This window comes from Haliotis rubra, unplaced genomic scaffold (genome assembly GCF_003918875.1).
Source record: "Haliotis rubra isolate DU_JTF1 unplaced genomic scaffold, ASM391887v1 Scf1126, whole genome shotgun sequence".
In the NCBI taxonomy this organism is placed as follows: domain Eukaryota; kingdom Metazoa; phylum Mollusca; class Gastropoda; order Lepetellida; family Haliotidae; genus Haliotis; species Haliotis rubra.
This window is the reverse complement of record NW_025765033.1, coordinates 264,965-288,448: the sequence shown is the minus strand read 5'-3', so window position 1 is coordinate 288,448 and position 23,484 is coordinate 264,965. Positions and strand designations below refer to the sequence as shown.

Genomic DNA, 23,484 nt, shown 5'->3' with positions numbered 1-23,484 from the left:
AATGGGCCACATTGATGTACAGGTTCATCCAATGGGCCACATTGATGTACAGGTTCAACCAATGGGCCACATGGATGTACTGGTTCAACCAATGGGCCACATTGATGTACAGAGTTCAACCAATGGGCCACATTGATGTACAGGTTCAACCAATGGGCCACACTGATGTACAGGCTCAACCAATGGGCCACATTGATGTACAGGTCAACCAATGGGCCACATTGATGTACAGGTTCAACCAATGGGCCACACTGATGTACAGGCTCAACCAATGGGCCACATTGATGTACAGGCTCAACCAATGGGCCACAGTATGTGAATAAACAGAAACCTCTGTTCAGTTGAAACTTTCAATGATCAGTGTGGCAACAATGTGAATGTTCGTTATTACAGACATCAGCTGTTGCTGTATATTTTATACTACTCAAGGTAAGTTAAGCAACACGCGATTCTTTCTTATATCTAGTCAATCATTCTGTGACAGATTTACTATCTAGTCAATCATTCTGTGACAGATTTACTATCTAGTCAATCATTCTGTGACAGATTTACTATCTAGTCAATCATTCTGTGACAGATTTACTATCTAGTCAATCATTCTGTGACAGATTTACTATCTAGTCAATCATTCTGTGACAGATTTACTATAGTCTGCTTGAGTCAACATGATAATAAAACTGGCACCATTCATCCAGTCATCATACAATCTGAGAGTAGTGAAAGTGAATCAGGAATTTCCTCAGATTCCAGTCTGGAAGAGTTTTGATACAACCCCTAAATGTTGATACAACCCCTAAATGTTGACATCCTAAGCTGCCCGTGTTTCCCGCCCTTGAGGCTGTTCCTACAACAGTACTACTATAACTTTACCCTCGTGAAAACTTCACATCGGAAAATCAAAACAAACTGATGATAGTTTGTTATGTAACTTTTATTTTGGAGACAAACGTTATGAAACTTTTTCAGAGTTGGTCTGATGTTTTCATTACATTCTGCACTGAAATGAAAAGTTTGATCATGAACCAATTTGGAGTTAGATTGTGATTCATGGGTATCATTTTGACCCCAACAGACTGTATATGTAGATGAAAGAATAGTGTGTTCTTTGACTTACTTCTAGTAGCAGTAGACTCAGGATAAAATGTCGAGGGTCTAGTTTTGTTCCTTCCTTTATTCTGGTAATGAAGAAGGATGATTGTCATTAACTTGTGTCATTTTTCAGAAAATTCCACGAAATGTTGACGAAGATTAATGACCACAATATTGTATGTGTGAAATCTGGTGGAGAGTTCAACATCGCCATGGATACAGAGAACACGGTGTGGGTCTGGGGAAAGAACGACACTGGACAGGTAACCGTCAGTGAAAGTGAGAAAGCCGTGGTGGCTGAGTGGGTTAGATCGCTGACTGTGTGCTGGCAATTAGTTGCCTGAATGAGAGTGAGGGTTCATTCCTGGAAGGGACTCAACCTAACAAAGTACTAGATTCTGTATGCGTCACTGAGAAAGTGTACTCCTGTATAACATATGTTACATTTGACCACTTTCTAAGTGTCGTCGTTGTGTGTTCATGGTTTATTGGAGAGCCGGAAGGTCTCGGGTTCAATCCCTAGCGCATCATACTAAAAGGCGTAAAATATGGTAACTTGTTGGGCCCTGCCTGCCGCTCGGCATTAATGTGTACAACAACAAGGACTGGTCGACTCGAGTCAGTATAATGTGACTGAGTGGGGTATTCATGCGTCACTCTTGCGGTATCTCAGTCGCTCGCGACTATAAAACCAGCTTCAGTCTGGGCTAGTACAATCAGCCACACATACACACGCATGCACGTCATATGGCCGAAATATTCTTAAGTCGCGACGTTTAACCCCATTTCACCTCACCTCACCTCACCTCACCTCACCTCACCTCACCTCACCTCACCTCACCTCCTCATAATTTATTGATCAAGCAGACATAGCAACGTTGTGTGGGTGGTATAAGTCGTTCCATCTTGATGACCTTGTTTGAATATCTATGTGAAGATGAGACCAGTTGTATCAGATTAGTTGTTAGCGCCGCTAACATTGTCCATTTATAATAAGTGTTCATTATAATTTGTCTTATTTTAAGTGAGGATAGAAAGTAAGCAAATTTGATCTTGTGAGTCTGATGGTTACTATGGTTACTTTGCATTCCAGCTTGGTTACCATGTCATTGAACTGTCTAGCCAGGCTCCGACAGACACGGGTCCCGGCAGACGCTCAACTCCCAGCAGTACTGACTTCCTCAATCCCACAGTCCTCAAAGGACTTCCTGCTCAGGATCCAACTGTTATGTCACCATGGCAACAGTCGTTCCTGGCATCCTCAGAGAGAGTGGAGATTCAGAATATTGGGTAATCTTGAATTTTCACCTTTATTGGTCGTGAGTGTTTGTAATCGGCTATGAGGGAAAAGAGTAGTATACACTATGGGGCTACGGGACCAGGTCCCTCCGAAGGGCTCAATTTAAAAATTGAGCCCTTGGGAAGTCCCTAATCCCGTAGCCCCATAGTGTATACTACTACTGAGGTGCACGCAAAATTTGATGAAAATCGGTCGAATAGTTTATGAAATATTTACTTTTAAGTGAGCATGGGGTTACGGTCGGGAAAAGGTAAAATGTCCAACTTTTTGTCGAAATTAAGTCTTAATTAATCTAATGAAGTCATCGAGAGTGCTCCCAATGCCGTTTTGCTATAGCTGCGTAACCATCTGCCGAGGTGCATGCAAAATTTCACGAAAAATCGGTCAAATAGTTTAGGAAATAATCACTTGTGTGTGTGTGTCGACTTTCGGCTTGTACAGCCGACAGGCTGGCTGGCTGACTGGGCTCGCGCTATGTTGATTTCCACTAAATCATACCGCGCCAGCTCGGGCAGTCCCTCGGTCGCCTTCGGCTGTCATCTCGGTAGTACTGAAGCGAGCGTGGGCTGCAGTCGCGAATTGTGTGTGTGTGTGTGTGTGTGTGTGTGTGTCTCGACTCAGCTTGTACAGCCGACCGGCTGGCTGGCTGGCTGGCTGGTTACGTTATGTTGATTTCTGCAAAATCATACCGCAGCTCTCGGCAGTTCCCCGGTCACCCGGCTGTGGGCGAGTCGCGGCTGTGTGTGTGTCTCGGCTCGGCTATTCACCTACAGCTCGCTGAGTTAGCTGGCCGGCCGGCTCGTTATGTTGATGTCTGCGAAACAGTTTATTGTAAATCTCCTATGATTTGTTTGATTTTAAGTAATGAAGGCTTGTCGGGCCTGTGGCTTCCCTTGTTCTATGAATTATTTTTTCTCGTCTTCGCGAAATGACGGTGTTTTACTTGACTTGGTCCTAATCTCTTGTTTCATTCTGTGATATTTTACGATTTCTGATAGCACCAAACGAAACACTTCTTCTTCAGAGATTTTAGAGTCGGTGAGCGTAGTGGAAATATGATCGTCTATCGTGTTTAACTTCGGCTTTAGGCTAGAATTCTAATTTCGATTCGTGTTTCAATGCTTTACGTTGCAGTCTGCGAGATATGAACTTAAGGGTCAGTCCCATCAACCTGCCACTCCGGCTGTTATTTCCATGCCTAGCACCGCGGTTGCGCCACGATGGTGGATAATAACCCGATACCTGCTACGCTAATCCCATGCTGACTGAAACCAGAGCGTTGTCAACACCGGTCCACGGAATTGACGACCCTTTGATATGTTTTCTGTAATGCAGACCGAAAGTATCGCTTTCACGTTCTAGTTGTTGTTTGATCTCGCATATCTGTCGCAGAAATGAACCCGCCTTCACGGTTTCCAGTGGTTTTGCCACTTCATCCCGCGACCGAATACAGTCCCATTCTGTATATATACTCTTTTTTATAAAATAGTATTTAATTGGTCCTCAGTCAATGTTTGATGAATATACTTTAAGCTGATGAGTTTTCGTATATATAAATGGCCTGGAGTTCAATAAAATCCTTTTGAAAAATCATAATATTTAGATTTGTGGTGGGGTTCTTCCCGGTTGTATGCAAATCGACAACGTTTTTGTTGATGGTGATCATGCCAGCGCATTTTTTACCCAAGCAGAAGGTTTATATCTACTACAGGGGCATCTCCAAGAAATACTTCAATAATAAGAGTAGAACCTTGTATCACACTGATCCATGAGTCTGGCACATCAGTATATTTTAGTAAAAATAACGCTGCTTTTTTCTCATTGGGGACAAACATGTTAGCCATTTGATCTGGTAATGGCACTACGCTCATCCACGTTAATCTTCCAGGATCAAACCTCCCAGCAGATTCTCCGTTATTTTTAGCGAGACCCGCCATCATTATTATCCATAATAAGATAGGGGTGGTAAGGACCAGGTTAATAATCCAGTTTAACTGAGATTCGATGATGACTTCTCGCCGTTTGTACACGCGTTATCTTGTAAGCGCATGGCATACCTGAATTGAGCTTGTTAAGCAATGAATGAAAATGAGCTGATGATGTTTTGATTACGCTGCCATGTTTGATCAAGTGGATTGCTTCATGCCAGTTGGATTGGAAGCTGTGATTTCAAAGGTGAGCAAAGATCGCGAAAAATGATCCTGCATGGTTGGAGAATGCCCTGTCCTGTTAGGGTTCTCAAAAGTACCCATGGTCAGACTGAAATGTGTCATTATAATAATGCAGGAAGAGTACAGGCGCTTTCTTTGCATTAATAAAATGCTCGTATTAATTTAATGATTTACGGTAAACACACAAAAATACATTAGTAATTTAGACTAGGTATTAACTCTCAAACATTTTTGTCAAATATGCAACTATTAATAAGCAGTTGATTATTACATATTTAGAAGCGGTGGGGTCGCCTAGTGGTTAAAGCGTTATTTCGTCAGCGAAGACCGGGTTCAATCCCCACATGGGTACAATGTGTGAAGCCCATTTCTGGTGTCCCCGCCGTGATGTTGCTGGGATATTGCTAAAAGCGGCGTAAAACCACACTTAGTGAGTGAGTCAGTCAGTATTTTATGTTAGAAGCTTTATAAGTAGTGAGGAGATTGGGTGATAAAAGAGTGTCAGTATTTTTACATGTACCGTATATGACTGCAGATAAGCCCGAATTTTAAAGCCGACTTAAGCGAACAGTCTGCAGAATTATCTGTGACATCGGCTCATCTACGTTCATATACAGTTCTCTATAGGTTACTTGTTGGCTCCAGACTTCACCTGATGTGCAACCTTGAAATGTTTTGTATAAATACTGAGCCTTGAATATTTCCCTTCACCCACATCTTCCTTGCAGGTGACAGATGGGGCAGTGGAGGACCACCATCTTGCCATGATCCCCAGTCTAGAGAAGGTCAGCAAGGTCAAATACTCTCGCAAGGTCATCCCAGTAGTGCTCAAGGTAAAGTCATGCTTTGCAGTGGGTATGTCTCCGTTGTGTAGTCCCCTGTCTAATCTCCACTGTCTAGTCTCCGCTGTCTAATCTCCACTATCTAGTCTCCGCTTTCTAATCTACAAAAAGACACGTAAAGGTGGTTCAGTAAACATTGGTTGTAATAAAATCAAAGGGACCTAATTTTAGTTCATTTAAACCGTAGTTCAATATATGTATTTTGACTATAATATACCATTAAGCGACCAGGGCCTAGATTTTTGAAGCTCTCTTAAGCTACAATAGTTGTAAGTGCCATAACATTAACTTATGACTATCTTAGCTAAGAGAGCTTCGAAAATCTAGGCCCTGACAAGAAACAGTTAAGTACATCTGTTCTATTTATACATAGTTTACTTTATTTTCTGATCAGCTACATACCTATGTGTGGTAATGGCAACATGTCATTGGAATAATCTAAAGTCCCGTGTTAAACCCCATTTCACCTCAGCTGAAGGAACAAGGAAAAAACGTGTTTCCACACTACTTTCGACTTATACGGGCATTTGGGTAGCCTAGTGGTTAAGATGTTCACTCATCACGCCCGAAGACCCGGGTTCGATTCCCCACAAAGGTACAATGTGTGAAGCCCACTTCTGGTGTCCACGGCTGTGATATTGCTGGAATATTGCTAAAAGTGGCGTAAAACCATACTCACTCACTCACTCTTGACTAACCAGTTTTACCAGCACATTGTTTTGACTAAACAATCCGCTAGAATTGGTCTTCAGTAACCGATGCTTGTTGTAAGGGGCTTACTAACGGGATCGGGTGGTCACGTTCGCTGACTTTGCGGCCACATGTCATCGCATCCCATTTGGCGTGAGGCCGATGCTTATGCTGTTGATCACTGGATTGTCTGGTCCAGACACGATTAATTATAGACTCTGCCATATAGCTGGAATATTGGTGAGTGTGGCATAATACTAAACTTACTCACTTACTCACCAAATTTTCAGGAACTCTTGTGAGATATGAAGGTTTGAATGTCTGTTAGTACAGCTATGGTAATTTTGTGGGGAATCCAACCCGTGTCTTGGCGCGACGAGTGAACACCTTAACCACTAGCCTACCCCACCACCCCATATAAGTCAAGAAGATCTCTGGGCATCTGGAAGAGCACACATGAATGTGGATTAGATGGTCACTGCATATGATGCATGTGAATGATGCATCATGGCATTCTGGGTAGAGCTGGTCCCCAAAAATCTATGGTGGTTGTAAATGGCAGTTTAAAGAAACAAGTGGTCAGGCACAGTGAACTGATAATGTGTCCCCATACCCTGACCACATGGAAATTGGCTCATTATATCAATCACTGGATTGTCCTGTCATTACTTGATTAGCTATCATAAGGCTGTGATATTACCATATGCAGTGCTCAGTCGAGATGTAATAGCAAAAGTACAGCATTTCAAGCCTCATGGTGGATTTTGGATTTAGCTGAATGGCAGCACCATGTAATCTACAATTAACATACCTAATTCGTTGATACCACCATATAGCTGGAATATTGCCATAGCTCCAGATCAGATTTAGCTAATGTGGGTACTGTACCCACTGTATTTGTTTGGAGGGGTATTATGAATGTTGAGTGGGTATTTCATTTCCGCGTTACCCACTGCTTTCAAATATGTGCGTATTTCAGTCATTTTACACACCTAAGTATTGTGTCATTGAGTAAGTTTACTAAGCAGGTATGTCCTGCCTTATGTCATACCCAATCAAAACCAACAATATAAGGGAAATGATTTCATAAAAAATCTAACTTACAGTACAACTTGATAACAATCGATATCTTTTTCATTACGCTAGCGATTTTTTTATGAGTATATTCCAGACGCATTTGTTTTAAACTCTTTGCGTGATCTAACAGTTTAAATGCGAATTGGTCCGCAACAATTATTTTTCAATGCGTATTTGGAAATTTTCTATGCGTATTTTACCCGGATACACAGCTTATCTGGGCCTCTAATTGCTTAGTGCGGTGTTAAACAACAATCAGTCAATCCATTAGTTGACAACACATTAGGCTTAACTCCATCCTAATGTCAGGAAGTTTGTTGTCACTGAAATGATGTTGGACACAACGTGAAGTATTCACCATAGTCATGTCATTTTGTTGATAGTTTTGTCAGTCTTTTGTATTTTATCTGAAACAAACTCAGGAACTAACAAGGCCATTTCCACTTATTTCAGTTCCTGCCTCACCTGTGTCAGATCACCACAGCCTTGATACAGTGTGTTGATGCTGGGGATTGGCTGACCGCTGCCGACCTACACCTCCTGTCCACCTGTCACAGTCAGGTCAGCCATGACACCTATACACTGTCTATAGTCAGGTCAGCCATGACACCTATACACTGTCCATAGTCAGGTCAGCCATGACACCTATACACTGTCTATAGTCAGGTCAGCCATGACACCTATACATTGTCCACAGGTCAGCCATGACACCTATACACTGTCTATAGTCAGGTCAGCCATGACACCTATACACTGTCTATAGTCAGGTCAGCCATGACACCTATACATTGTCCACAGTCAGGTCAACCATGACACCTATACACTGTCCACAGATAGGTCAGCCATGACACCTATACACTGTCCACAGATAGGTCAGCCATGACACTTATACACTATATAATCAGGTCAGCCATGACACCTATACACTGTCCACAGTCAGGTCAGCCATGACACCTATACACTGTCTATAGTCAGGTCAGCCATGACACCTATACACTGTCTATAGTCAGGTCAGCCATGACACCTATACATTGTCCATAGTCAGGTCAGCCATGACACCTATACACTGCCCATAGTCTGGTCAACCATGACACCTATACACTGTCCACAGGTCAGCCATGACACCTATACACTGTCTACCCAGCAGGCACATCAACGTTGTTTCAACGTTGAGAATAGGTTGGTCCTCAACGTTGAAATTAGATTGAAAATAGGTTGAATATGAAAGTTTTTTAGACGTAGATGTCCGACGTGGAATCAACGTTGAAGTTTGACCTATTATCAACGTTGAAAAAAGGTTGTATATGAAAGTTTTTTAGACGTAGATATTCGACGTGGAATCAACGTTGAAGTTTGACCTATTATCAACGTTGAAAAAAGGTTGTATATGAAAGTTTTTTAGACGTAGATATTCGACATGGAATCAACGTTGAAGTTTGACATATTATTAACGTTGAAAATGTGTTGTTCCGTGGTTGTATATGAAATTCTTTTTTATATATTCCTCCTTGGGGTACTTATAAGCATTTAAACGTCCATTTAAATTCCCTACGACAGTTGTAACAATATTTGAATAAAATATTTACAAAACAAAAACTACGATTTTTCCTTATCCTGACTCATGCTCTTTTGCTTGTCTTCTTCTTCTTGCGAACATAGTGGAACACTTGTATCTCCTTATTTGAAGCTCCCTTCAAAATAAAATCACTAATTGGTACTCACCACGAGTAGCCTCCCTTTGTCTCCCTTGGCGGGAAAGGTGTCGCCACCTTCGTCCCATGTGCTTCACTCTCTCCTTCTTCGCCCAGTGAGCAGGATGTGAGAGCGCCTCGTGTCTCCTTACACACCATATCCTTTGATAATCTCTTAGTTTTACCTCTCATAGGTTACTATAGAGGTATAGCTAGTATCCTTTACTATTTGTATTGATTAATTATCGTATTTCTACTGTTTATTCACGTGTATTCGTGATTGTTCAGCTAGCTTTACGTTGATGAAAATCTGTACGATTTGTAGATTACGTTTTTCTGCCTCCGATCCACATGTAATATGCCCTAGTTGTTCTACGCTGTGTGCGTTTAATTCCGTTGCAGTTACTGCATTAATTTATCTCATTCTGCATTTAATAAATATCATCTTTGCGTCTTAAGGCGTGCTGCAGATAGATCACGCAAACAAGGGCAAAACATGGCAGAGAGTCCAGATATTCCATCCAGTCAGCTGCTAGCGATCGACCCTCTCCCGTCTGGTGTTCTGCTAGAGACCCCTACGGTAGAGGAACGTGGGACGCAGTCCGTTACCTCGAAGAAACGACCGGCCTCCCCAGACATCCCGTCATTGCAGACCAAGTCTAAGAGGGCCTCATCGTCGTCTCAACGCAGATTGAGGACACCCAGGGCAGCGCAGACTTCCAAAGGGAAATCTACGAAGACAGCGAGAACTTTCTCAGCCGAGATCGTTCCAGCAGCAGAATTGGGCCTCTACGATGATCAGCCGTTAATCATCCCCGACTTACGGCAGAAGAAGCGACCGGTGTCAGCGACTGTGACTTCTGCAGAGATCACCATGCAGCCTGATGCCTCTACACCGACGTCAGACGTTATTGATGTGAACCCCATCGCAGAAAAGACGCCGACGACTTCGTCACAGATCATCCCAGAAGACATGATGCGGCAGATTATGAACATCATGGAGGACCACTACAAACTGCGTAAGCAGGGTCCGAGCCATCGCGAAGGCTCCAACGTAGACAGCACCCCAGAGGCACCCCCCGTCAACGTAGCAGCCAAGACGATGTCACCTTCGCGAAGGAAGTCCCGGACTACCTTGACGAAGGACCTAGATGTACAGCCTTCGCGAAGGCCTAGATCGATAGATCATCACCATCTTCGATTTCATCTCTAGATATGGACTCGGACCATCAGACATCACGGAGGCCTTCGCGAAGGTCATATCATCGATCCCCCGGACCGGACGCAAATGAAGCTTCGCGAAGGCATTCGCGAAGGACATATGATTCCAGATCCTCATCATCTAGAAGAACATCGAGGGACTATAGAAGAGCTTCGCGAAGCTATCAACATTCACCTCACAAGTCTCCGAGAAGATCATCCCATAGACGATCTCCACTTCGTTCATCACCAGGTCGATCACCCGTCAGATCTCCACATAGAGCGGCGCACAAGTCAACTAGATCGCCACAAGCCTCATCAGATATACAGACAGCTACATGCAGTCCCGAAGAGCATCTACAATTTGTTAATGATGATGGTATTGAGGGATGATGGAGGAATCATATTTTCTGATGCAGATACGGTATTGGATGGTCAATAACCTAGATCTCACATCACCATCTAAAAGTGGCAATACAGCCAGGCGTATTTGATGAAGGAAGACGATCCAGATGCAATCACTTTACCCCCGATCGACCCGATTGCGGCAGTGCCACAGAATCTAGATGCAGCTTTCCAGAAAGCTACGAAAGTTCAGACACCACATCTGCCCAACTTTCATGCCAAGAAGTTCTCCACGCATAACATGGACTCCTTCTACAAGGCCCAGGACATCGATGAGAACTATAAGATCATCAGCGATGTAAAGAACAAGATTTACAAGATGGATGATCGCAAGTTGGCTCATATAGAAACCATGACGAGACGTATGTTCTTTGGGTTAAATAGATCTAGGATGATCAATGAGACTCTTATTACTAGATTCGGGATTCCAATGACGGAAGATGATAGAATGATTTATTCTGCCTTACTTATGCAAAAGAAAGATCAGCAGTTTTAACGGATCATCTTACATCTGTTTCAGCAGCACTGACCTTAGCTTCGTCGTCAAGGCCTCCTCGCTTCCTGTAATTGGGGAGAACTTTACAGCCCCACTTTATACAGCCCCTGGTTAGACAACATCCATCTTTGACGGAGAAATCGACAAAGTAAGCCAAGGAAGTCTCTAAGGATTCCAGGGAAGTCCTTATGATTAAATCGATGGACACACTAGCCAGCGTCATTAGATCAGACTTCACAAAGATACTCAGGCAGATCTAAGTTCACGGGCCTACAAAGAGCAAGAGACAGGAAGATAGCCAGCTCTAGAGGTAAAGATTCTTTTAAATTAGCCCATATGGCAACTATAGAGGAGGATCAGGAAGAGGCAGGACACCCAGAGGTTCCGCCAATTATAGACGGCTGAAACACAGGTTCGAGCGACTGGAGTCTTCCACCCCCAGCCGTTCCAGTACAGCCAGCTCAAGTGGGTGGACGCCTCCAACTACACTGGGAAAACTGGGGAATATTGCAAGACCCTTACGTCTCCAACATTCTTCAACACGGATTTCGTATCCCACTACAGGCCAAGCCTCCGCTGACAATCAAACCCCCCAAGTTCGATTTACAAGCGCAACAACTACCAAAGATAAGAGAGGCTGTTTCATCACTCCTATCCAAACAGGCCATAGAAGTAATAGATCACGCAAACGTCGAACCAGGTTTCTACTCCCCAGTTTTCCTAGTTCCCAAGAAAACTCCACGGAGAAATACAGACTCATCTACAACATGAGCTTTTTCAACAAGAATTATCTACATAAAACCACCCGAGAGTTTCGCGATGATACATTTACCTCAGTTTACGCCAGATGATTAGGTCCTATGGACTACATGGGCAGCATAGATCTACAGGATGCCTACCTGCACATCCCATTCATCCCATTCCAGGAAATACCTACGATTTACTCTAGAAGGGCTACATTACCAGTGGAAAGTACTCCCATTGAATATCATCAGCCCCTGGCTATTCAAGGGATAACGAAACCGATTATCATATTTCTACATGCGTCAAAGGGCTACGCGCGTGCGTTTTACCTCGACGACGGGATACAAGTAGATCAAGATCCACTGCGTCTCAAACTACAGTTAAATTACATCATAAAGCTACTAACACAACTAGGTTGGTTAGTAAACTTCACATAAGTCGGGACCTGAGTACCATCGCAAGACCTGCAGTTCCTAGGTATTGATTCATCACAAATCGCAACCGTATTATGGTACCAGAAGACCGTTGGCTCAAGATACAACAGACCATTCCACCAGCTCTACTCTCTCCGTTACCACCTCGACAATGGCAGAGCCTACTAGGTCTTCTCATTCCAGCCCAAGACATGACTGTCACAGGCAGATTACAGTTCGTCCCCTACAGGTCCTCATCAACGCACATCTCAACGATGTACAACCATTCAGTCTACGAAACATCTCAGACCTCATCTACTATGGTGGACCAAGAAATCGAATGTCTGCGAAGGGATTTGTTTAGTAGAGCAGGAATACAAAACCCATCTGTATGTAGGCAGCGTCCTCCAAGGTTGGGGAGCTCATCTCCACCAACCATCGATATCAGGATTATGGAATCAGCAAGAATGCAAACTCCATATAAACAGTCTAGAAATGAAAGCTGTAATCAACGCCATTCTACATTGGAGCACATTTCTACAAAATGCACCTAATGATCCATACAGACAATTCGGCAGTGGCGTTCTACATAAACAAGCAAGGCTCAACGAGATCGATGAACCTTTTGAACCTAAGCTTTCAACTGTTGATTTAATACAAGATCTAAATCTACATGTCAGAGCAGTGCACATTCCCGAGCCAGAAATATACTAGCAGACGCTCTCTCTCGGCCTCATCTACCATCACCGACAGAGTGGATGATCAACAGGGAAATTTTTGCACAGATAATCAAGCAATTAGGAGCCGCTAATAGACCTATTATTCGCCACGCGATTCAACAATCAGCTACCGACATTAGTGTCACCAGTCCCAGACCCCCAAGCTTGGGCAACGGACGCTCTAAGTCTATCATGGGAAGGCCTCAATGCGTGCACGCGTTTCCGCCGCCAACAATAATACCTCAAGTATTACAGAAAATCAGACAAACACAGAGCCTACAACTCACTTTGGTCGCAGCCCTACTGGCCGGCCAGAACGTGGTTTCCCATACTAATTCAAGAAATCGGTCAACAAACACTGGAGCTACCCAAGCGCGCCAAACCTGTTAATTCATCCTCACACAAACAAGTGCACGGAACCCAGCAATGTTCCAACTACATTATGGACTGTATACAAATGTGTTTAAACAAGAGAGGATATTCTGCCAGGGCGGCAAAAGCAGTCACGCGCTTGCCTTACGTTACTCAACTTCGTGAACTTGTGCGGCGACAAGTGGCACAGTTTCGAAAATTATGCAGCAAAGAAAGGGTTTACAGCAAGAGAGGCTTCACAACCTCAAGTGGCAGACTATTTGTGTTACCTGCGCCAAAACAAACATTTAAAAGGTTCAACGATATCAACATATCTTGCCGCGCTTAGTTCTGTAATCACCATGAGAACGGGTGTCAAATTGACAAGATCTCCAGAGTTACTGGCCTTACTACGAGCATTCCGATTGGAGGACCAAAAGCGGAAGTTCCACGCCCCAGCTTGGGATCTGAATGTAGTGTTACAACACCTCACGAGTGAGGTCTATGAACCTTTGGAATCGACAACTTTTGAATTTCTCTCACAGGAAACACTGTTTCTGCTATCTCTAGCCACGGCAGCTAGAATGTCTGAAATTCACGCTCTGGATTACGAGAGGATACAGTTTGATGACAATCATAACACAGCGCACCTCGGATTAAGATGGGATTTCATCGCAAAAAATCAACTGCCAGGTCAACCAGACAGATTATTCCACATCCCGGCGCTATCCTCTATTCTCGGATCAGAAGATACACAAGACCTATCACTGTGTCCAGTAAGAGCTCAAAGTTTATTTTACGACGATCCAAAACAAGGAGAAGATTTCTCAAACGTTTATTCATCCCTTATCGCCTCTGAATCAAACAGAAGTGTCACGGACCACAATATCTATTTGGATAAGGACTGTCATTCTCCGTGCCTACAAGGCAGCAGGCTTGGACCCACCAACAGCATCAAATCCACATGAGATCAGGGCACTGGCCTCCACCCTCGCCCTACACGGTAACTGTTCCTTGAACACGATTATGGAAGGATGCTATTGGAAATCTAACATGGTATTTGCTAATCACTACCTGAGAGACATCACTACAGAAGATGTCTCTGGCATTCACCATTTCGGACCACTGGTCCTCGCTCAGCAACTGACAGTCCCTCGTAGGCGTTAAAATATTATCCTCACAAGATTAATATGTATTTTATACATACTTATCTAGCTTATAACTCTACGGAGTTTTAGGGCTATGTATATATGTTCAGCTTAAGTTATTCAACCTTAAGCACATACTTTTTGATATATTCTATCTCAGTGCCTCTATCAGAGTCACCTATATATATATATATATTATATGTATTGTTCAATATATTCATAATGTAATTCCCCTTTAATGGCTTTATATAACCTATGGTTTTTATACAGGAAACATCTTAAATCTAAGCCTTCATGAAGTTCCCGTAGGGGATATTACAGTATATCTATACAAAATCACTAATTATAAATCCAAAGTATTCTGTTACTCCCACCTCCGTTCCGTAGGATGCTACAAGCAAAAGAGCATGAGTCAGGATAAGGAAAAATATGTAATTTTTAGAGTAAAATTGATATTTTATACTTATCCTGACTCATGAGGTTAGCCCTCCCATCCTCCCCACATAACACTTTGGATTTCCCTGTAAGTCCAAGTGTTGGGCTCGCAAAATCAGGAGAGAGTGAAGCACATGGGCCGAAGGTGGCGACACCTTTCCCGCCAAGGGAGACAAAGGGAGGCTACTCGTGGTGAGTACCAATTAGTGATTTTATTTTGAAGGGAGCTTCAAATAAGGAGATACAAGTGTTCCACTATGTTAGCAAGAAGAAGAAGACAAGCAAAAGAGCATGAGTCAGGATAAGTATAAAATATCAATTTTACTCTAAAAATTACATTTTTGTCTTGTGAGACCACCCTTACAGGGCCTTCCGGCCCCCTACAGCCAAGAGCAGGTAACTCTAGACCGTAACCTCGTACCTCACTTTCCATGCTGTCGTTGTACCGACAAGACGTGGGTCCATACCAGAAGGTTTTTCCTTGCGACTAAGAGAGTTATGAGTGTTTCAGAAACTGCAACTGTATGTATGGTTCTCTTTTTCCCTGCATGGGCGAATTGGAGGTTTTTTCTGAATTTTTCATTCATAATTTCGTTGTAACTTGGTACCTGTCGCCGTCGGCTCGCTAGTGCGTGTCAAGATGGCGGACAGGTCCCTTCATTAGCCTTCCTGTTCATTGGTTTCCCATGTGGTTTTCAATGTTACAGGTGGTTTTCGTGGTTTTTATTTGTATCTTTGTATGCGCAGGGCGTGTCTACTGCTCAGGATTTTCTATATTACGCTAAAAACCGTGAATTGTTAGTTATGCTGCAGTGTGTACTAGGTTGTCAACTGCATGCTCGCTTGTTTTCATTAGTTGTGTCGCCCATGCATCTTTTTACATGTATTTGTATGTGGGTATAGGGTAGATTGCTGCACAGGTTTTTTACTTGTTGCAGTTTAAACCCTGTACTTCGTGCCTTGCTGCAATTCCCGTACGGGATTCCCACGAGGTCTGCTTACGCTGTTTAGTGCAGAAGGAACATGAGGAAGAGGGGTGTGCGGCATGTGCCATGTTCTCGCCCCATGCCATTCGGGCGAGGCGGATAGACACGCTGTTTTACAGCAACCTGCTTCGGGCGGGGGGTGATCTCTGGGCACAGGATCCCCCGTCCAAGCGCTCCCATAGTAAAAAAAAGGGGTCCACGGGAGCCGCTTCCCACGCGGAGCCGGCTCCCAAAAAGCTAAAGCTGACCAAAGGCGGCTTCGTCTTCACGCACTCATGCCCCTTCTGCATCTCCTACTGCTTCCGTCTCTGTACCCGCCACCCCCCCTCTTGATTCAGCACCTGTAAAAAGTGTTCCTGTTGATTCGATTACCGTTTTTTTTCCAGGAGCAGATGTCGCCAGTCAAGTCCCTGATTGATCTGGCGTTAAGCGGGGTTCCGTAAAGGAGCTCAGCGCCCGATGCGTCGGGCGGGGCTGACACATCTGGGGGGTTGGCTGCGGCCCGAGCCGGCTCGGAGAGCAGCGCTCTCCCGAGGCGGCTTGATCCTGGCCGGCCCTGGTGATGGCATGCCCTCGGCGTCTGGTGGCGACCTGGCTTTATCGCTGGTCTGTCACAGGTGCCTGGTGCCCGGATATACAGGTTTGCCCTGTCATTGCCTGGTGTCCCGACTGGCGGTCGCCCTGAAGCGCCGACCAGTTCGGGGATACCTCGGCCCTGGCAGCCAGTCTGGGTTGCCGGGGAAGCCTGTTGCGGCAGGTTCCTCTCGGGCGACTTCGGCGACCTGGCGCGGGTTCCTCCCGCAGGGCGATGTTTTCCCCTGGCTCCTCTTGACCTTATGAGTTTTCTGGTCCTGCCTCTGGCGTCTCCTCGGCGTTCTCTCAGGAGTCTGAGATTATGGCGGCCGAGGATTCTGCCGAGGTCGATATGGAGGAGGAGGAGGAAGGGGCGGTGGAATCGGGGCGGGAGTGCCGTACTCCTTTGCCTCGTCCCTGCGGCAGGTTCGGATAAGATCGCGCGAAGTCCTGCCGCGGGTGGCTGTTCCGATCCGGCACCCGACCCAGCGGAGTTTCGGCTCCCGGGGAGGCGTTAAGCACTAACCGGGTCGCAGAGGCAGCTTCGCATTCTCCCATCACTGGTCAGTGAGGTGGTGAATCCGCTCCTGGCTGGTACTTTCTTCGCGTTTTGATTTGCCTGGCGTAGGCGAAGGCGGTACCAGTTAGGTGAGGAGGCGCTCTTGAACCACCAGTGGTGGGCCGAGTCGTCTTTGCCTCAGTCCGCGTTAGGAGGGTCGTCTTCGTCTTCCCTGGCCTCGGCCAGGCAGGGCAGGCGCCTCCCCTTTTCCGGCTAGTACGTCACTGCGGCTGAAGTCTGCCTACCGGTCATTGAAGAATGTTACCGGTCTTGCGACCCAACAACTTAAAGTAGCAGTCCATTCAGCCTACCTGTCTGCGTTGCAGGGACAGCTGGTGGCCCACAGCGCTTGCGGTGCCGATTCATCGGAGTCGGTGCTTTCGCACGGCAGTTAGCGGGCGATACACTTTCGCATCTGGCTCGGGACAGCATTGATTGCTGTGCCAGCCAGATGATGGATGCCGTCATGGGCTTCGCGCCGCCTGTGGCTGTCTGTGGCGCCGGTATTATAGCCCGGCCACACAGCAAGCTCTACTGTCATTGCCCTATACCATGGGATCTTCCCTGTTCCCTGGGGCCTTGCAGGTGGTAAGGGGAGGCCGCGGGAGGCTGTCTCTACCTTTAAGGACTCAAAGCCTTTGTTGGAGCAGCCCTCCGCTCTCCTCGCCATCGGCCCTCCCGCTTGCGTCCGCTTACCCTTCTGCCTCGGCGAAGGATGTTGTTAAGTGGGCTGCCCTTTGCAGTCAAAGCGGAGCAAGCGCCGCGAGAGGCAGGGGCAAGCCTGCTCCAGCGCAGCAGTCTTTTTCGGGGCAAGGGGAAGCCAGCCCCGGCTTCCCACTGATTCATTCCCCAGAGCCCTTGTTGCCCCCACTCATAGCAAGCGGAGACTTGCCGGCGGTGGGGTGCACTGCCTCTTGCCACCGTCCCTGTCGGCGGCCGGCTGTCCCTATTCCTCCGGGAGTGGGAGGCAGCCACCTCAAATCCCTGGGTCCTGTCCACGCTCAGGGATGGCCATTTGCCACAGTGGAGGCGCGATCCTCCGTCCTTCTCTGGGGTTGGCTGCGCCTGTGCCGACCCCCTGTGACAAAGCGGAAGTCCTCCGTGCCGAGGTTCAGTCTTTACTGACCAAAGGCGCCATCGAGGTGGTTCCTGTGAGTCAGCGAGAAGAGGGTTTTATTCCACCTACTTCCTCGTGACCAAAAGGGCCGGAGGGTTCAGACCCATTCTGAATCTCAGAGGGCTGAACAAATTACTGGAGGTGCCGTCTTTCAGGATGGAGACACTCAGGTCAGTGATCTCCTCCGTCGAGACAGGGGATTGGCTTCGTCAATCGATCTCAAAGGCGCTTATACCTCCATGTTCCAATGCACCCGAATTCAAGAAGTACCTCCGGTTCTCCTTCGACGGGGCGTGCTACCAGTTTAGCGTGCTCCCCTTCCGCATCTCCGCGGCGCCAAGGGTGTTCACCAAACTTATGCTAATCCCAGCTCAGTTAGCCAGGTCTCAGGGCAGGTGTTGTCACCCGTACCTGGACGATTGGCTTCTCACGGGCCTTAGGGCCTCAGTTAAGCAGAGCCTCCACACTGTGCGTGCTGGATACTCTGGTGTCACTGGGCTGGATTATCAATCTCAAGAAATCAGACCTCGTTCGGCGCGGGATCTGATATTCTTGGGAGCCAGATTCAACACGCGGCTAGGGATTGTTTCCCTTGCTCGGGACGCATCGTCAAAGTCGAAGGACTGTGTTACAGTTCCTCCATTCCCCGTTAAATCGGCCCGAACATGGCTTCGGTTGCTCGGCAACATGGCGGCGACAGTGGGCGTGGTTTGGCGTCTTGGCGTTTGAGGATCGCGACCAATTCAGCAAGCATTAGCTCAGCTGTGGTCCCACTCGCAGGGCTACGAGATTATGCTCATAGCGCCAGAGTGGTTAATCCCTCACTTGCGATGGTGGGCCGGACGTCGGGAATTTGTCAGGGGATCCCCTCGACACCCGACACCTTCCCTCTCAGTTTCAGGCGGACGCCTCCCTCACAGGTTGGGGGTCCTGGGCGAGCACTCAGCCTCCGGCCTCTGGTGGGAGCGGAGAGGTCAGCCTACACATCAATGTGTTAGAACTGAGAGCAGTCCGCAAGGTGTTGAGTGCTTCCGGTGTTGGTGCAGGGCCGTGTGGTTCGTCTAGAAATGGACAATCAAGCGGCCATGTCTTACATTCTCAAGCAAAGGCGGCACAGTGTCTCCGTCGGCTCCTTCAGGAGGCCTGGCAGTTTCTACTGTGGTGCGATCAGTTCAACATTCGGGTTTTGCCTGTTTATCTCCGGGGGTAGACAACGTCCATGCAGATGCTCTCTCACGGCGTATACTAGCCCCACACGAGTGGATGCTCGACCGGGAGATATTCGGGATTATCTCCCAGTTGTTCGGGTCGTTCCAGGTGGATCTGTTTGCGTCTGGGGTGACGAACCAGATTCCTGTGTTTTGCTCCCGGATTCGGATCCGGTGCGTTAATAACGGCGCTTTCAGCTAGATTGGGCCGGACAGGTTCCCCGATACCACTGATTTCCAGGGTCCTGTCGCGCTGACCGCACAACCAGCTCGGCTACTTGTGCTTCTGGCACCCCTTTGGTCGGCACAAAGCTGGTTTCCGGTAATTCTCAGGTTTCTGGCTCAGCCTCCTGTTCTATTACCTTTTCGACCCGGACCTCCTATCCCAGAGCGGGCCCACCCGAATCCCAGGATTCAGTGGGTGGCTTGGCCGCTATCAGGGATCGCCTCCATGCGGCGGAATTCCTGCACCAGTTGCAGACACAATTCTGGCCCAGCGGAGGATTCGACAAGCGTTCAATATGAGGATAGATGGGCCTGTTATTAGCTGGTGTGTCAACAGGGGATTCTTGATCCCTTTTCTACAGATTTAGTCTGTGTGTTAGAATTCCTTCAGTCTCGGTTGGAAGCCCGGTCTAGCGGCTTCCACTGTTCGAGGATATTCTACGGCTATTTCTGCGTTTCATATTCCTGTTGGCGGTGCTCTCTTGGGGCAGCACCCTCTTGTACAGCTTTTAGCAGGCGTGGACAGAATCCGTCCGGTTGTCCGGCGGATTAGTCCCACGTGGGACTTGTCAATCGTTCTTGATTGGCTGTCCGGTCCACTGTTTCACAATCTGTCGGCTCTTTCCCTCCAGCTGTTGGCGTGGAAGGCGGGCGTTTCTTGTGGCGGTGACTTCTGGCGGCGGGTTGGCGATATTCATGCAATGTCGGCCGATCCAGCTTACTGTTTTCACAAAGACAGAGTTAGCATTCGGCTGCCTGAGACTTACCGTCCTAAGAAGGATAGTCCCTTCCATGTGGCCGGCCTATTGAGCTCCCAGCTTTCACTCAGCCTTCCCTGTCCGGTACCTCTCTACGGCGTGCTCCGCGTCTTAGATGTCCGTGAAGACACTTCAGGCTTATATCAAACGAACAAGGGGTACCCGTAAGGGTAACCAATTGTTTTGTTGTTATGGCGGGGTTCAGGCTGGTCTTCCGGCGACCAAGCAGACCATTTCTCGGTGGCTTGTCTCTGCCATACATATGAGTTATACTCAAACAGGGCGTATCCCGCCTGTTGGGTTGAAAACTCATTCGGTTAGGGTAGTAGCTACATCGACAGCTTACGCTGCAGCCCTGCCCATTGAGGAGATCTGCTCCGCGGCTATTTGGAGCCGTCCGAGTACGTTCATCCGTCATTACCAACTTGACAGACTCTCCAGTGAGCGTGCTCGGTTCGGTCAGTCAGTTCTCTCCAGTGGGCATGGTTCCACCTCTCTAGCCGATTGAGCTTTCGAGGTTTTTTATTGTGTGAACCATTATCTGCCAATTTTTAACACTGGTGTTGGGTTTTACAAATCTTGTTACATTTTCCCTTGGTGATGGGTTTTATGTGGTGCTGGTTTTTTATTCCCATGTCTCTTGCTTTCTAACCGAGAAGCTCTAGACTAAACTGCCCTTGGAAACTTTGCTGTTCATATTCCGGCATTTCGTTTCTGGGTTTATTGCGGGACCCTATCTTCACTCCTGAGGTAGATTACGGGAAGGAGGGAGTGTGTCTCGCTCGTTGCTTTAGCTTGAGGTTTCGCTGGAAATTTGCATACATTTAACCCTGACCCTGGCTCATGCCCCCGCCTGATTGGCTTTGGTGGACACGTGGCCGGGTAAGTGTGCCTTTTCTGCTATAATTAGCTTGGGAAATTCCACTTCTTGTCGGGGGTGTTTAAGCAGACAGAATGCCGCTCCTGAGATCCGTCTTTAGGAGTCTGTCTTATGCTTATAAGTACCCCAAGGAGGAATATATAAAAAAGAATCGAACTAACCTGTAGAGGTTTCAGATTCTTTGAATATATTCCTCCTTGGGGTATCACCTCCACCTCCCCTCACATTCTGTCTGACTTCGTTCAGCATGGAAAGTGAGGTACGAGGTTACGGTCTAGAGTTACCTGCTCTTGGCTGTAGGGGGCCGGAAGGCCCTGTAAGGGTGGTCTCACAAGACAAAACGTAGTTTTTGTTTTGTAAATATTTTATTCAAATATTGTTACAACTGTCGTAGGGAATTTAAATGGACATTTAAATGCTTATAAGTACCCCAAGGAGGAATATATTCAAAGAATCTGAAACCTCTACAGGTTAGTTCGAGTTTTTTAGACGTAGATATCCGACGTGGAATCAACGTTGAAGTTTGACATATTATTAACGTTGAAAATGGGTTGTTCCGTGGTTGTGTCTGGGAGGTATTACGCTTTCCTGTAAATAGACTCGAACTTCATCTTTAAACTACACTAAAGTAGCACCAAACTCATGCATCCAGCTAAAAATACCCAAAAAGCTACCTGCAATAAACATTGTTCAAACATAAAATTGCAGTAAAAATATTTACCTGATAAAATACTTGGTTAAAATTCCACATTCAATATAATGTTCATTTAAGTTTTATGTCAGTTGGACGTTATAATTCCAGTAAGAAGAAAAGAGTATTCCAAATTAAGAAAAATATTTACTGTTGTATTGTTATCTTGAAAAGGTGGAAATTGTCCCCGAGAAGACATTTTGTCTGAATTTCAGCTATTAGACAGACCCTGAATAAACACAATGCAATTACTTTCACCATGAAAGGGATCCAAGATGAACAGGAACTATACCTGAATACAGCACATAAAACCAGTCACTTTTTATGAAATCTTTATGAACACAAACGCACACACAGAAACGTGGTTTAAAGCATAATGTAAAACATCACACATGACATAGTCTGTAGGTGATCTCTGTTGTGATAATAACACAATATCATCTGCATACAGCATTAAACTGACATACAGCTTCTCTTCTTTCTGCCACTCCCTGCCTGGCGGTCAGGTGGATACTTCAGAAACGTTCCTAACTCTTTCTTCAAATTTGCTTCGGATGCATTCCCATCTCATTCCCATGAGATAGGACACATTCTGAAATTTTATATTTAAATACATGAATAATTTTATATGGAAGATATATTGTCTTAAATGATTCAAGTTTTTGTTTAATCAATCACTTGAAAGGTTCATTTCACTGCTGTAACTTGCCATGTGAACCTATGAACAGCATCAATACAAAATGTGACGAAAAATGAGAACAATTTATATTTTCAACTAGAGGAATGGAAGTTTTCTTAAACATTTTCAAAGAAAATCCTCAATTGCAAGTTGATTATTCAATTAGACTATGAATTAGGATGAATTAGACGATGCTTTACTGTCATATATTATTTGCTATGGTCATGATGAAAATGCTGCATTTGGTAATTAAATTACCAGAGATGACTGAATGCAACCTTGTATTCTTAAAAGAAAACTTGCCGTTTTGCCCATCAACATTCATTCTTGACATCAATTGTTTGACATTGTCCTGCAAAACAATGGAAGATTGTTGTTATTCTGTCAGATTTAGTTTTCTTTAGAGAATCTCGGAAACGATTATTTCAAATTAAATAGGAGTTGTACTGATGTAGCAATTTTGCTAACAGGAGTCATAAATTGTAACAAAAGCCATTTTACATTAAATGATAAGAAAACAAAATGGGTGGTGGTTCACAGGTCAAAGAACAAGTCTATTGTGGGAGGTCTTCCAACACCATTTATTCCCAAACACAAGGAAGTATGGATCATGGAGTTCTGAAAACAATAATGAGCTCTCATAAGTATACAATATATTCCCTATTATCTACTCTGTGTCTCTTTGTCATTTGCACACTAAAAAAAACTCAGACAAATAACTTCTTCATAATTCAGAAATGTTTACACTTAATCTCTTATAGGAACGCTTAGAAAATCTCTCATATAATGAATTATGTGTGCCTATAATATCTGCGACGTCATAACTATGCTTCTCTGAATCATGAACAATAAAATAATGAGATTAAACTCTACATTGCCAGAAATAATCTATCATACCCTGAATAATAAGACACTGAATAACATCTCTTACTACTCCAATCTACACTCAAAAAGACTTAAATGTACTCGTAAACAAACATCGCTGGCACACGCAAATTCTTGGAAACAGTGTATCTCTGACTCTCAATTCCAAGAAA

General features: G+C 45.5%; 1 protein-coding gene across 1 annotated transcript in view; it reads left to right on the top strand.

Annotated features, from left to right (window-relative positions):
• Positions 1–1,236: 1,236 nt before the first annotated feature.
• LOC124290643 overlaps positions 1,237–23,484 on the top strand; it is a 38,743-nt gene continuing 16,495 nt past the window's right edge. Inside the window, exons 1-4 of the mRNA XM_046727431.1 lie at positions 1,237–1,352; positions 2,183–2,379; positions 5,289–5,393; positions 7,623–7,730. Coding sequence (XP_046583387.1) covers positions 2,326–2,379; positions 5,289–5,393; positions 7,623–7,730 — 267 coding nt within the window. The 5' untranslated portion in view covers positions 1,237–1,352; positions 2,183–2,325. The remainder of the gene's footprint in view (positions 1,353–2,182; positions 2,380–5,288; positions 5,394–7,622; positions 7,731–23,484) is intronic.